Source organism: Cicer arietinum, chromosome 5 (assembly GCF_000331145.2).
Source record: "Cicer arietinum cultivar CDC Frontier isolate Library 1 chromosome 5, Cicar.CDCFrontier_v2.0, whole genome shotgun sequence".
Classification (NCBI taxonomy): domain Eukaryota; kingdom Viridiplantae; phylum Streptophyta; class Magnoliopsida; order Fabales; family Fabaceae; genus Cicer; species Cicer arietinum.
In genome coordinates this window covers 41,895,356-41,906,209 of record NC_021164.2, presented here as the reverse complement: position 1 = coordinate 41,906,209, position 10,854 = coordinate 41,895,356, and the positions used below count along the sequence as shown (strand labels likewise).

The 10,854-nt window shown below is 30.8% G+C and overlaps 1 protein-coding gene across 1 annotated transcript; it reads left to right on the top strand.

Annotated features, from left to right (window-relative positions):
• Positions 1–1,131: 1,131 nt before the first annotated feature.
• On the top strand, positions 1,132–2,570 carry LOC105852036 (zinc finger BED domain-containing protein RICESLEEPER 2-like). Its single transcript, XM_012715452.1, has 2 exons — positions 1,132–2,425; positions 2,509–2,570. The coding sequence occupies exons 1-2, from the start codon at positions 1,132–1,134 to the stop codon at positions 2,568–2,570; spliced, it is 1,356 nt and encodes a 451-aa protein (XP_012570906.1).
• The last annotated feature ends 8,284 nt before the right edge of the window (positions 2,571–10,854 follow it).

Sequence of the window (10,854 nt, the reverse complement as noted above, 5' to 3'; positions counted from 1 at the left end):
TCACCTTATTGAAATAGATCTATACTTATTAAATTGGCGCTACATTTCTGCTTTTCTAAATGAGAGCAGAAGCATGTGTGGTCTTTGCAGCACCGACACTTCTGAGATTTGAGATTTATACTTATGTATTCAAGGCAGTCTAAATTGAGATTTGACTTAAGACAGTCTAGATTGTACATTGTAGAGTCATACTATAGACTACAGGGTCTTCCTAAAAATATGAAAACATATTCTAATATAAAAATATGTTTATGTTTGGATAGCGGTGTGTTGAACATTATGAATAGAAATAGATATATACTCATTATTATGCTGGTTTTAATTTGGTTCTCATTTTGTTGATGAAAGTTGTTTTGTTTAGTTTAGTTTATGTTATTGTTTTTGTTTCAATAAATGATTAAAAGTAGACTTTCTAATCATATTTATTTAAACAGATGTCGTCAATAGGTGATTACGTGGACTCTCCATCAATGGAGAATGAAGAACATATTGCTGTCACTTCGGTTGCCCCTTCTGGTGAAGCTATATCAGCTCATCTTCCACCATGTAAGCGTAAAAATCGATCACAAGCATGGAATCACTTTACTGAAGTGCCTAATTCAGGTCAAATGGTCAAATGTCATTATTGTGGAAACTTGATTAAATTCAAGGATGGGACAAGTGTTATGACTATGCATCTGAAAAGATGTAAGGAGCATCATAATAATCAAGAACTGAAAAGGCATAAAACACAAAAGGAGGAATTAGTTGTTGTCTCTTCACCTCATTCAACGTTTGACCAAGAGGCATGTCAATTGGAGCTTGTGAAGATGTTTGTGGGAGCAGAGCTTCCTTTTCGATTTGTGGAGAATGTGTTTTTTCGAAACTTTGTGAATGTCTTACAACCACAGTTTGATATTCCATCCCTCTCTACATTAAGGCGTACTATTTGGTCACTTTTTGATGCGGAGAGAGAAAGACTTAAAATTTTCATCTCAAAAAATTGTGGGAGGGTTTGTCTTACGACAGACACATGGACTTCTATCCAAAATCTAAGCTACATGAGTCTAACTTCACATTTCATTGATAAAAATGGAATTTTCATAAGAGAATCTTGAATTTTTTTAAATCACAAGCCATACAGAAGAGTTCATGGCTAAGGAAGTCGAGACATGTTTAAATGCTTGGGAGTTGAATCGTGCCTTTAGCATAACAGTAGATAATGCATCGTCTAATGACGTCGAAATTAAATTTATGAAGAAATGGATAAATGCAAGGAATTATTTGCTCTTGAACGAAGAATATATCCATATGCGGTGTTGTGCACATATCTTGAGTTTGATTGTAAAGGAAGGTTTAAAAGATGAGGACATTTCTATCACAAGAATCCGGAAAGCAGTCAAGTATGTGAGACTGTCTCCTTCAAGATTGGCAAGGTTTAAGGGATGTGTTGAAAGGGAGAAAATTTCTTATAAAGGTCTCATATGTCTAGATGTGGAAACTAGATGGAATTCTACATACTTGATGTTAGTAACGGTTGTGAAGTATCAAAAAGCCTTTGATTTGTTAGAAACTGTCGATGCTAAGTATGTCAAAGAACTATCTAGGGATAAAGGCCTTGAAGTACCTCTATCTAAGGATTGGGACTTTGCTAATACGGTGCTTCCCTTTTTGAAAATTTTCTATGACTCTACTATGCATATTTCCGGCTCTTCATATGTTACTAGTAACATATATATGAAGGACGTATTTCCTATTGGAAGGAAGATTCGATTATTAAGTGAGCACAATGATGCAAGCATAAAGTCGATGGGGATTAGTATGAAGAGTAAATATGACAAGTATTGGGGCAACGTTGATGGAATAAACGTGCTGTTACTCATTGTTGTTGTATTGGACCCAACTTGCAAATTTGGATATGTAAACTACTTTCTTGATTATTTTTTTGATGTAGATGGTGAGGCATTGAAGACGAAATTGTCATCTTCCTTGAAATCAATTTATCGAGAATATGAAGGTTGGGAGGAAGGTTCTCAAAGTATAGGAGAATCACAACCAGAGGAAGATGATAATGATATACATGGTATGAGCTTCTACAAAAAATCAACAGGGCAAAGAATTAATCCTAAGTCTGAACTTGATAAATACCTTGCTGAAGAGTGTGAACCTTATTTTGTCGAATTTGACATTCTGAATTGGTGGAAAGTCAACTCAACTAGATTCCCCATCCTTTCAAGTGTTGCTCGTGACGTGTTGGCCATTCCTGTGTCTACTGTAGCATCAGAGTCTGCTTTCAGCACTGGAGGAAGGGTATTGGATCCTCATCGTAGTAATCTTACACCTTCGATAGTGGAAGTACTCGTTTGCACTCAAGATTGGCTGAAAGGATCTCCTTTCTCAAATCTATTTGATGAGGACCTTAAAGAACTTGAAACCTTTGAGAAAGGTATGTTACAATATTTTTAGTTCTACAAACTTTGTATTGTATTTTAAAGTTTTTGAAACATAACGAAATACTCTTTTTTGCAGAGATCATTTCTCCAACGCTCTACGCAACAACATCTGCTAGTGTCATTAGTCTTGATGATTAAAGACATTTGTTTCTATTTTGTTTAGCATCATTGCATTTGAAGTAAAATTGTTGAAGTAAATAGATTATTTGAGTTTAGGGATCATACTTTTAGAATATTAAGGAATCTATTTTTGTTCATCTTTTAGTTACATGTGTGCTGGGCAGAGATTTTTAGAAAATTCATTAGCCTATTAAGGTTTGGTGATGTGATGTGACTGATTGATCAACATTACCCTAATTAGACATTGTTGTTTCTGTTTCTGATTAATTATAATTTTATCTTATGGGGAAAGATTAATATGTATCTGATTCTGTTTCTGATTAATTATGATTGATCAATATTGTTGTGCCAATGCAAGGCTTAGTATGTATCTAGAAAGGCAGCATGTGAATTCTGATTAATCAACATTGCTCCACATGCTGCCAGACTACTAGTCAATGAATTAAATAGGAAAAAAAGTCTATAGGAATTAAATAGCGCGGTTCAATTTAATACAAAAGCAGTTTGGTTTGGTATAAGTAAAAATAAGTTAAAACCAGTTCGGTTTGGTACAAGTAAAAATAAGTTAAAACCGGTTCAGTTTAGTTTGGAGTATTAAATTGGTTTAGTTTGGTTTGGAGTATTAAACCGGTTCACTGGTTTATAGAACTAGTTTGGTTCAGTTTTTTCCAAACTGAAAACTAGTTCGGTTCGGTTCGATTTTCAAGCATAACTGAATTTTGCCCAGCCTTAGCGCCAGGGGCGCATTTGCACGCTTTTGACACTGTTCAAGCGCGCCCGGAGCGCAAATCCCTTAAGTGGGGCGCATAGCACGCTGCTGAATGTATAAAAACGCATTTTTCTCACTTTTTAGGGATCTTTTTTACCATTGGAAAATGGGGAGACTTGTACCCTAGCATAGAAACTCAAAGACGACCATTTCTAACACCATTGGAGCAGTTTTATCAAGAATCATTTATGTATCTTTCTTGTAATTCTTCTCTAATCTCTATCTTTTATATATCTGTCATGAGTAACTAAACCCTATTTGTTAGGGATGAGTGTAACAAGATGAAATCTTTATTTTTCTGATTTGATATCTAGTTATATGAATAAGTTTATTGAATTATTTTTCTCATCTATGTGCTTCATGCTTTTTATTGCTTGATCAACATTATAATATTCTACGATTCGTATTTTGAAATGGAAGTGGACTTTACGAATGTTTGAGATGAGAAATTCGTGAATTTGTAGTCTAGGGATAGATGCAGGTCATGAAACCAATTAAATTAGTTGCAAAGACAATAGTTTAACAAGAGAATTCATGTACTGTAAGACTTAATTCTAATCTTAAATCCACTAAGGAATTAGGGGTTACTTTGGAATTAAATGTTCTGTCACTAAGACATTAAGGCAAGAATAATAAAGAGAATTCGGTAACAATTCAATAAATGAATTCAGTAACTAGGATCAAATTAGACACCAAGGTTGAATTCAAAGTGAAACTCATCCCTGACATTTTTCTTATTATAAAAGATCAATTTTATTATTGTTGTTAATTTCAAATATTATTTCAATCAATTTGGGAACTTGTTGTTCAATTTTAGTAATTAAATAGAATTCGATAGTAAAACGCAATCCTTCAGTTTGACACTCGGTATTACCGTTTTAATTATTATTTGCAACGATTAAGTACACTTATTGAAATGCTATCAAAAGACATGCATGTCGATGCAACGTTCCTCCACCCTTATTTTATATGCATATGGTCTCAATAACTCAAACTCATCAAAGTAGACTGGAGGACTTCTTGATCAGTCAAAGAAGCATCATATTAGGGTTGACTTCGATGCATCACTATGTCACTAATAAGATATGATTAGGTGGATAATCCAGGTCACCCAAGTTCTAACGTATGTCATGACATCTTGGGATCAGTACAAGTCCCATAGGATTTCCAAACTGAATCATAATCACCCAAAGAATAGGTTAATAAACCCAACGGAGCCTCCATCATCCAATTCATATGCTAGTTTCACCCATATAATAAACAACTTCTATATGATGCATTTATATTTCACAAAACAAAAGTTAATAGCATCGTCACCTTTCATAGGCTTGGTCATTGACTAGGTTGGCTAGGTGACTCGTCTCAACAATAATCATCACATAATCATGCATCTTATAGCATCATGATCAACACACAACAACAATCAAGGTATAGATACATCCTAAAAATCACCTCAATATTTCCCAAGTTAAATGATCATATTCTTAAGGTACAAACATCAATTCTAGACTCCACCAAATATTGAACACTTAATTTAATTTAATTTTACTACTCTTAACTTCACAAAATAATACTTATCCGCTAAAGATTAGGCTAATACTTAAATTAAAATCATCACTAGAGATGGCAATATAACCTGCAGTTACGGGTACCATCCAAATCCATTTGATTTAAGTTCGAAAATCCCGCTTTGATCGGTGCGGGTGCAGATTTTTTTGAAATTAAAATTCGGAGACAGGTATTAGTTTAGGAGTGGTGATATCCACCGTGCACCCGAATCCGCCTCACAAGTAAAATTATTATAATTTTTAAATTTTATATACATATACATATACATATACATATTGAATATACTTAATATTTTTTTAAATATTAAAATTATAATTTTATTTCTATAGAAAATATTTTGTAATTTTATTATTGTCTAATAATAATTATTTTATTATATTAATTATAATATATATGATTTTAAATTTATATCTGCTATGAAACGGAGGCGGGTGTAAGTTTTCTCTGATTAGTCGGGTGAGAGATTGAGGAGGCAAAATACACCCCCACCCCACCTCGTTGTCATACCTAATCATCACCCATCAATATATTCAACCATTAGACATTTACATTCTATGGTAAGTCCACCTTGGCCTTATCATACCACACTCTAATACTCTCTAAAGATAAAAGAGTCTCATTACTAAGATATAAATAATTGAATTATAATCACGTATTTTGACTTATCTCTTTTCCTAAATCATAATATTGTCTATTATTTAAAAATTCATTGGAAGATTTAAAATATAAGTTTTCTAATCAACATTCAACCATTCTCAATAATCAAACACAGTATTAGAGCAATAGATCAGTAACATATATTTCATTAATCGGAACAACATCAACGCTATAAATAGAAAAAGGATAGTTAGGATCAAAAAAGCTTTTACCGGTTAGCAAGGAGGTTACTCAACCATTAGCAGATGGCAGCTAACATTAACATAACAATGTGAAACAATGAATTTCATTTCACAAAGTAAAGAAAGAAGAAAACTCTAGAATCCCTCTCTTGTTTTTCTATCGCCAACATCATCATCATATCTAAATATTTAAGGATTTTTTTCCATACAAAGTTAGATTAGATATAAAATTAATAATTTGTAAAATATTAATATAATGTCTCGATGTCTTAAAAGAAAAGTGTTCATTTTGATGGTTGTGTTAATGATTTTAATTATAAAATTTTAATTTTTATGAGCAGTATCTTTGTCTTGATAAAAGTAATTAAATTTTTTATTTATTATTATAACGTGAATAATATACTTGTTGTGATATTTGAAATAAAGTTGCAATTTTTGAGTTGTCGTGGTATACTTAATTATAAAGTTCTTATTTTTATAATATTCATGAATAATATGTTTTTTCATAATGTATTTGATTTAAAGCCTTGATTTTTATATAATTTAATTATAAAGTTTGTATTTTTATGAACAATATATCTATCTTGTGGAAATTATTGAAAAGCTTTTATTTTTAATTATGATAATATGAGAAAGTTGATTATTGTTATGCGTTTGTGTAAAGTTTGATTTTTATGTGTAAATGACTAATAATGGAAGAAATTTAATAGCAGAAAGAATAAAGTTTTCTATTTTTGTTTATGTTATTGGTGATTTAAGTTTTAATTTTTATCAATAACATGTAGCTAATCGGATTTTATGGGTTATAAAATGAAAGTTTTTATTTTGAGATATTTATTCATGTGTATATGTGTTCCATATTGGGGATGCTGAAATTATTGATTATTGAATATGAGCATATATATGTGAGAATATAAATTTTATGTCACATGTGATTAAAATTAAATCTTCAATATTTTGTCTTTGTAGTTACCTTTGGGGTTGGCTTGTTTCTATGACATATCATATGTCTCTCTATTCAACGCCTTTGTGGCTAGTTATTTGTCATAACATAACATATGCAATCTTTGTGGACCCCTTAGTGGTTGGTATATCTTTGTCCATTAGTATGAGTGACTTTCTGGGTAGACACCTAAAAGATATTATATCAGGATCATATAGTTTTAGGAACATGCATAACTTTCACATATTTTTATATTTTATTTTTATAAGTATGTGTTTTAGTTAGGTTGTTATGTGATTTTTATAAGTACATTTTACAACTTAGTAAACAGATAATCTTAACACGTCTTTGTAAATTATTCTAAAACTTTTTTCGTGGGATGAAGTGACACCTTATACCAACATTTTAAGTACTAATGATCAAGAAGGTGTACATTTTGTATAATAAAACCGACGCAATATGTTTCTAAAGCTTATTTACTTTTTGTCAATAACTTTAATTAAAAATTCGAAGGTGGTTCCTTTTCGTTAGGAAATAATCAAATCGTCGTTAATTTCAATTAATCTTATTTTTCATGAATTTCACTTAATAATAATTTATTCTATTTCAGCGTATAAATGGACTTTTTTTTAACAATTAACAAATTAAAATTTAAAAAAAAATTAATCATTGAATTGGTTTGGATTCTTTTACAAAAACAATATTTATAATTATTTCCTAGCGCAAATTTTATTTATAACATGGTAAACTATTTCTTTAAAAAATATATATTCGTTTTTTTAAAGATAACAAATATTTTAAATAATTTTTTCGATAAAAATCTAGAGCGTTACTTTCTATTTGTAGTGATTAAAATTGGAGAGTTACATTCTATTTGTAGTAGATAAAAATCTGGAGTGTTACATTCTATCTTGAGCTTTTCATTGATTGGTTAAAATTTAAGTGCATATTTATAATGTAACCACAATTAGCCAACTAGGTTTTACCAATGAGACAACATGAACAAGATGTCTCGTTCTATAGTATCGAAGCCTAAGATGTGTCTCATTTCACCACATTACGCATAAAAATGAATAGAGTTTCTCTTTTTTGTGAACTTTCTTACACGTACACTAAAAAGGAATAGCCTTTCCCTAAATAAGACACGGAGACATCTTAACTGTTTGTTAAGAATAATAGAGAAGTAAATTATTGAAGAATTAGGGCATGTTTGAAATACTTTTGTATTTTTGTTTTTAAAATTTGTTGTATAAATTTAATTTTAAAAAATAAAATTAAAGAAAAAATTTGTTTGAGATACTTATTTTTAAAAACAGTTTTAAAGATGAGAAAAAGAGAAAACTTATTTGATAATCTAATTTTTTAAAATAGATTTTCAAATAGAGAATTAAAAAAAAACTATTTGATAATACAATTTTCAAAATATGTTTTTCTTATATTAAATAATAAAAGTAAAAAGATAGAAAAATTCAACTAATAACATTTAAATACAAGTAAATATTTTAGTTTAATTAATAAATATATTTTTATAAAAAGATTTTAATAAACACTTGTCTATTATTGTTCACTTCCTTAATTTTTTTATAAAATAAGATTAATTGCAAGTGAATAGAGTTTCAAATTTAATTGTAATATAAAAATATATTATTTGATCACTATTTCTAAAATTCAATTGAGGAAAAAGTTATACAACAATTTCACATAGATACTATCCACGAAGAACATAAAAATTAAGTCGAACCAACACAAGTATTTAGGAAATATCCACCAACATTGTATATAATAAAATCTAAAAGATAGTAATTTGTGCAAATAATTGTGATGGTGTATCCACATCCTATCTCTAATACGATTCCTACTTATTGTTATTTCTATGCATGGACCTTTATTCACCCTCTCAAGTTCCATAAGATCCATTGGTTTCCATATGTTGAATAATATATCTGGTAAATTCCACTTATGTTTGTAGTTATGAATAGTAGAACAAACTATCACTAGGGATAAATAACCAAATTTAACCCAAACAAATTTTTTAGCTTTTAAATTTTTAAAAATTGAAATAGAGTTTTCAGATTAAAATCAAACAGCCCTAAATTGTTTGTTTTCAAAAAAATAATAATAATAATACCACGAGGGATAAGTCACCAATGAGGGAGTTTTCCACGTTAAAAATTGTGTTTGTCTCATATTTATTTTCTGCCAATTATTATTGCTCTATTGAATTGTATTTTGTGTTTGGTCATTTATATGCATAGGTGGGAGAAAAATATTTTGGATTATAGAGACAATTATTCAGATAACTATCTCTGGTTTTTTCCCAATCAGAGCTCAGTTATTTGATGTGTGCATTTAAATGAAGGAGGAAAATAAAAGTCTGAATATGATTAAACTCAACTCTTCTAATTACACGCTTTAGGAGACTCTCATGGAAGACATGTTATACAGTAAAGATTTGTATGATCCTATTAAGGGTGACACTATTAAACTCATAGATAAATCTGACACTGATTGGAAGAAGATGAATAGAAAGACATTGACGTTGATCAGACAGTGGTTGGATCTGAGTGTATATCCAAATGTTGAAACTGAAATAGATGCTAACAAGATATGGAAAAAATTAAAAGAGTTGTATGAACGAAATAATATGCAAAATAAAACATTCTCGATTTAGAAGCTAATGAATATGAAATACAAAGATGTGGATTCAATGGTAGAGCATATGAGTATTTTTTAGAGTACAATGAATCAGTTAACAACCGCATAAATTAAATTAGATGATGAGTTGCAAGCGTTGTTATTGTTGAGTTCCTTGTCTAATAATTTGGAAGTCCTTATTGTGATGTTGACCAATTCAACTCCAAGTGGAAAGTTGAAAATGTCAACAGTTAAAGAGAGCATGTTGAATTAAGAAGCTCGAAGAAAGAAAAGTGGTTTGATTGGTTCTTCCTCAAAGTCAGAAGCCCTAGTTACAGAGCCACGGAGGAGAAGTCACTCTATAAACTTCCATAGACGCGACAACTCTGAAAGTCGTAGCAAGTCAAGAAGTAAGTCGAGGACTAGAAAAAAAGTGATATGCTATCATTGTGGCAAAGAGATGAGAAATGATAAAGATACAACAACAATTGCATCTGTTAATAATATCTACATTGTTTGCGATGATAATTCCATAAACCTTGCATGTCAAGATTCAACTTGGATTATTGAGTCGGGTGTCTCATGTCATGTTACTCCTAGGTGTGATTTCTTCTCATCTTATAGTGTTGATAATTTTGGCATGGTAAAAATGGGAGATGAAGGTGTATGCAACATTATCGGTATATGAGATGTTTGGGTTAAAACTGGGATTGGTTGTAAGCTTCAATTGAAGAATGTTAGACATGTTCCTGATATTCATCTTAATTTGATTTCAGTGAAAGCCTTTGATATTGAGGGTTATCACACTTGCTTTGGTGGTAGTGGTATATGTAAAATCGCCAAAGGGTCCCTAGTGGTTGCAAATGAGCGAAGCTCTACTTCTCTCTATAGGATGCCTACGAAGCTATGCAAGGAAGAAGTGAATACAATTAAAGACGCATCTTCTGATTTATGACATATGCACATCGGTCTCATGTCATATTGGTCCTCATAAGAGGAAAAATATTCTTGATTTAGTTCATATTGATGTTTGTATGATGGATAGTAAATTTCTTGGTGGTGCATCATATTTTGTTACTTTTATTGACGACCATTCTAGAAAAGTGTAGGCCTTTCCTTTGAAATCTAAAGATCGGGTACTTTGAGTCTTCAAGCATTTTCATGCAAGTGTTGAAAGAGAAAAGGGAAGAAAAATTAAATGTGTTCGATCAAATAACGGGGTGAATATAGAGATCCGTTTGAAGAGTATTGTAGAGAACATGAAATCAGGCTTGAGAAAACAGTTCCAGAGAGAATGTATCGTACGATTAATGATGAAATCAAATGTATGCTCTCTCATGAAAAATTATTGAAATCCTTTTGGGGTGAAGCAATGAAAACTTCAGTGGATTTTATCAATGTTTCTCCTTCTATTCCACTTGATATGTGATGTTCCAAATATAGTGTAGACAGTGAAATATGTCTTTTACCGCCATTTGAGAGTTTTTAGTTGTAGATGTTTTGTTCACGTTCCAAGAGATGAGAGGTTCAAGCTTGATAGTAAATCCA

What these genes read in the sequence shown, in the direction of transcription:
- LOC105852036 (XM_012715452.1), top strand. Translation starts at nt 1,132, where the DNA reads ATGGCTAAGGAAGTCGAGACATGTTTAAATGCTTGGGAGTTGAATCGT. An exon ending in ACTTGAAACCTTTGAGAAAG is followed by an intron (nt 2,426 to 2,508) that starts GTATGTTACAAT and finishes TCTTTTTTGCAG; the next exon opens with AGATCATTTCTCCAACGCTC.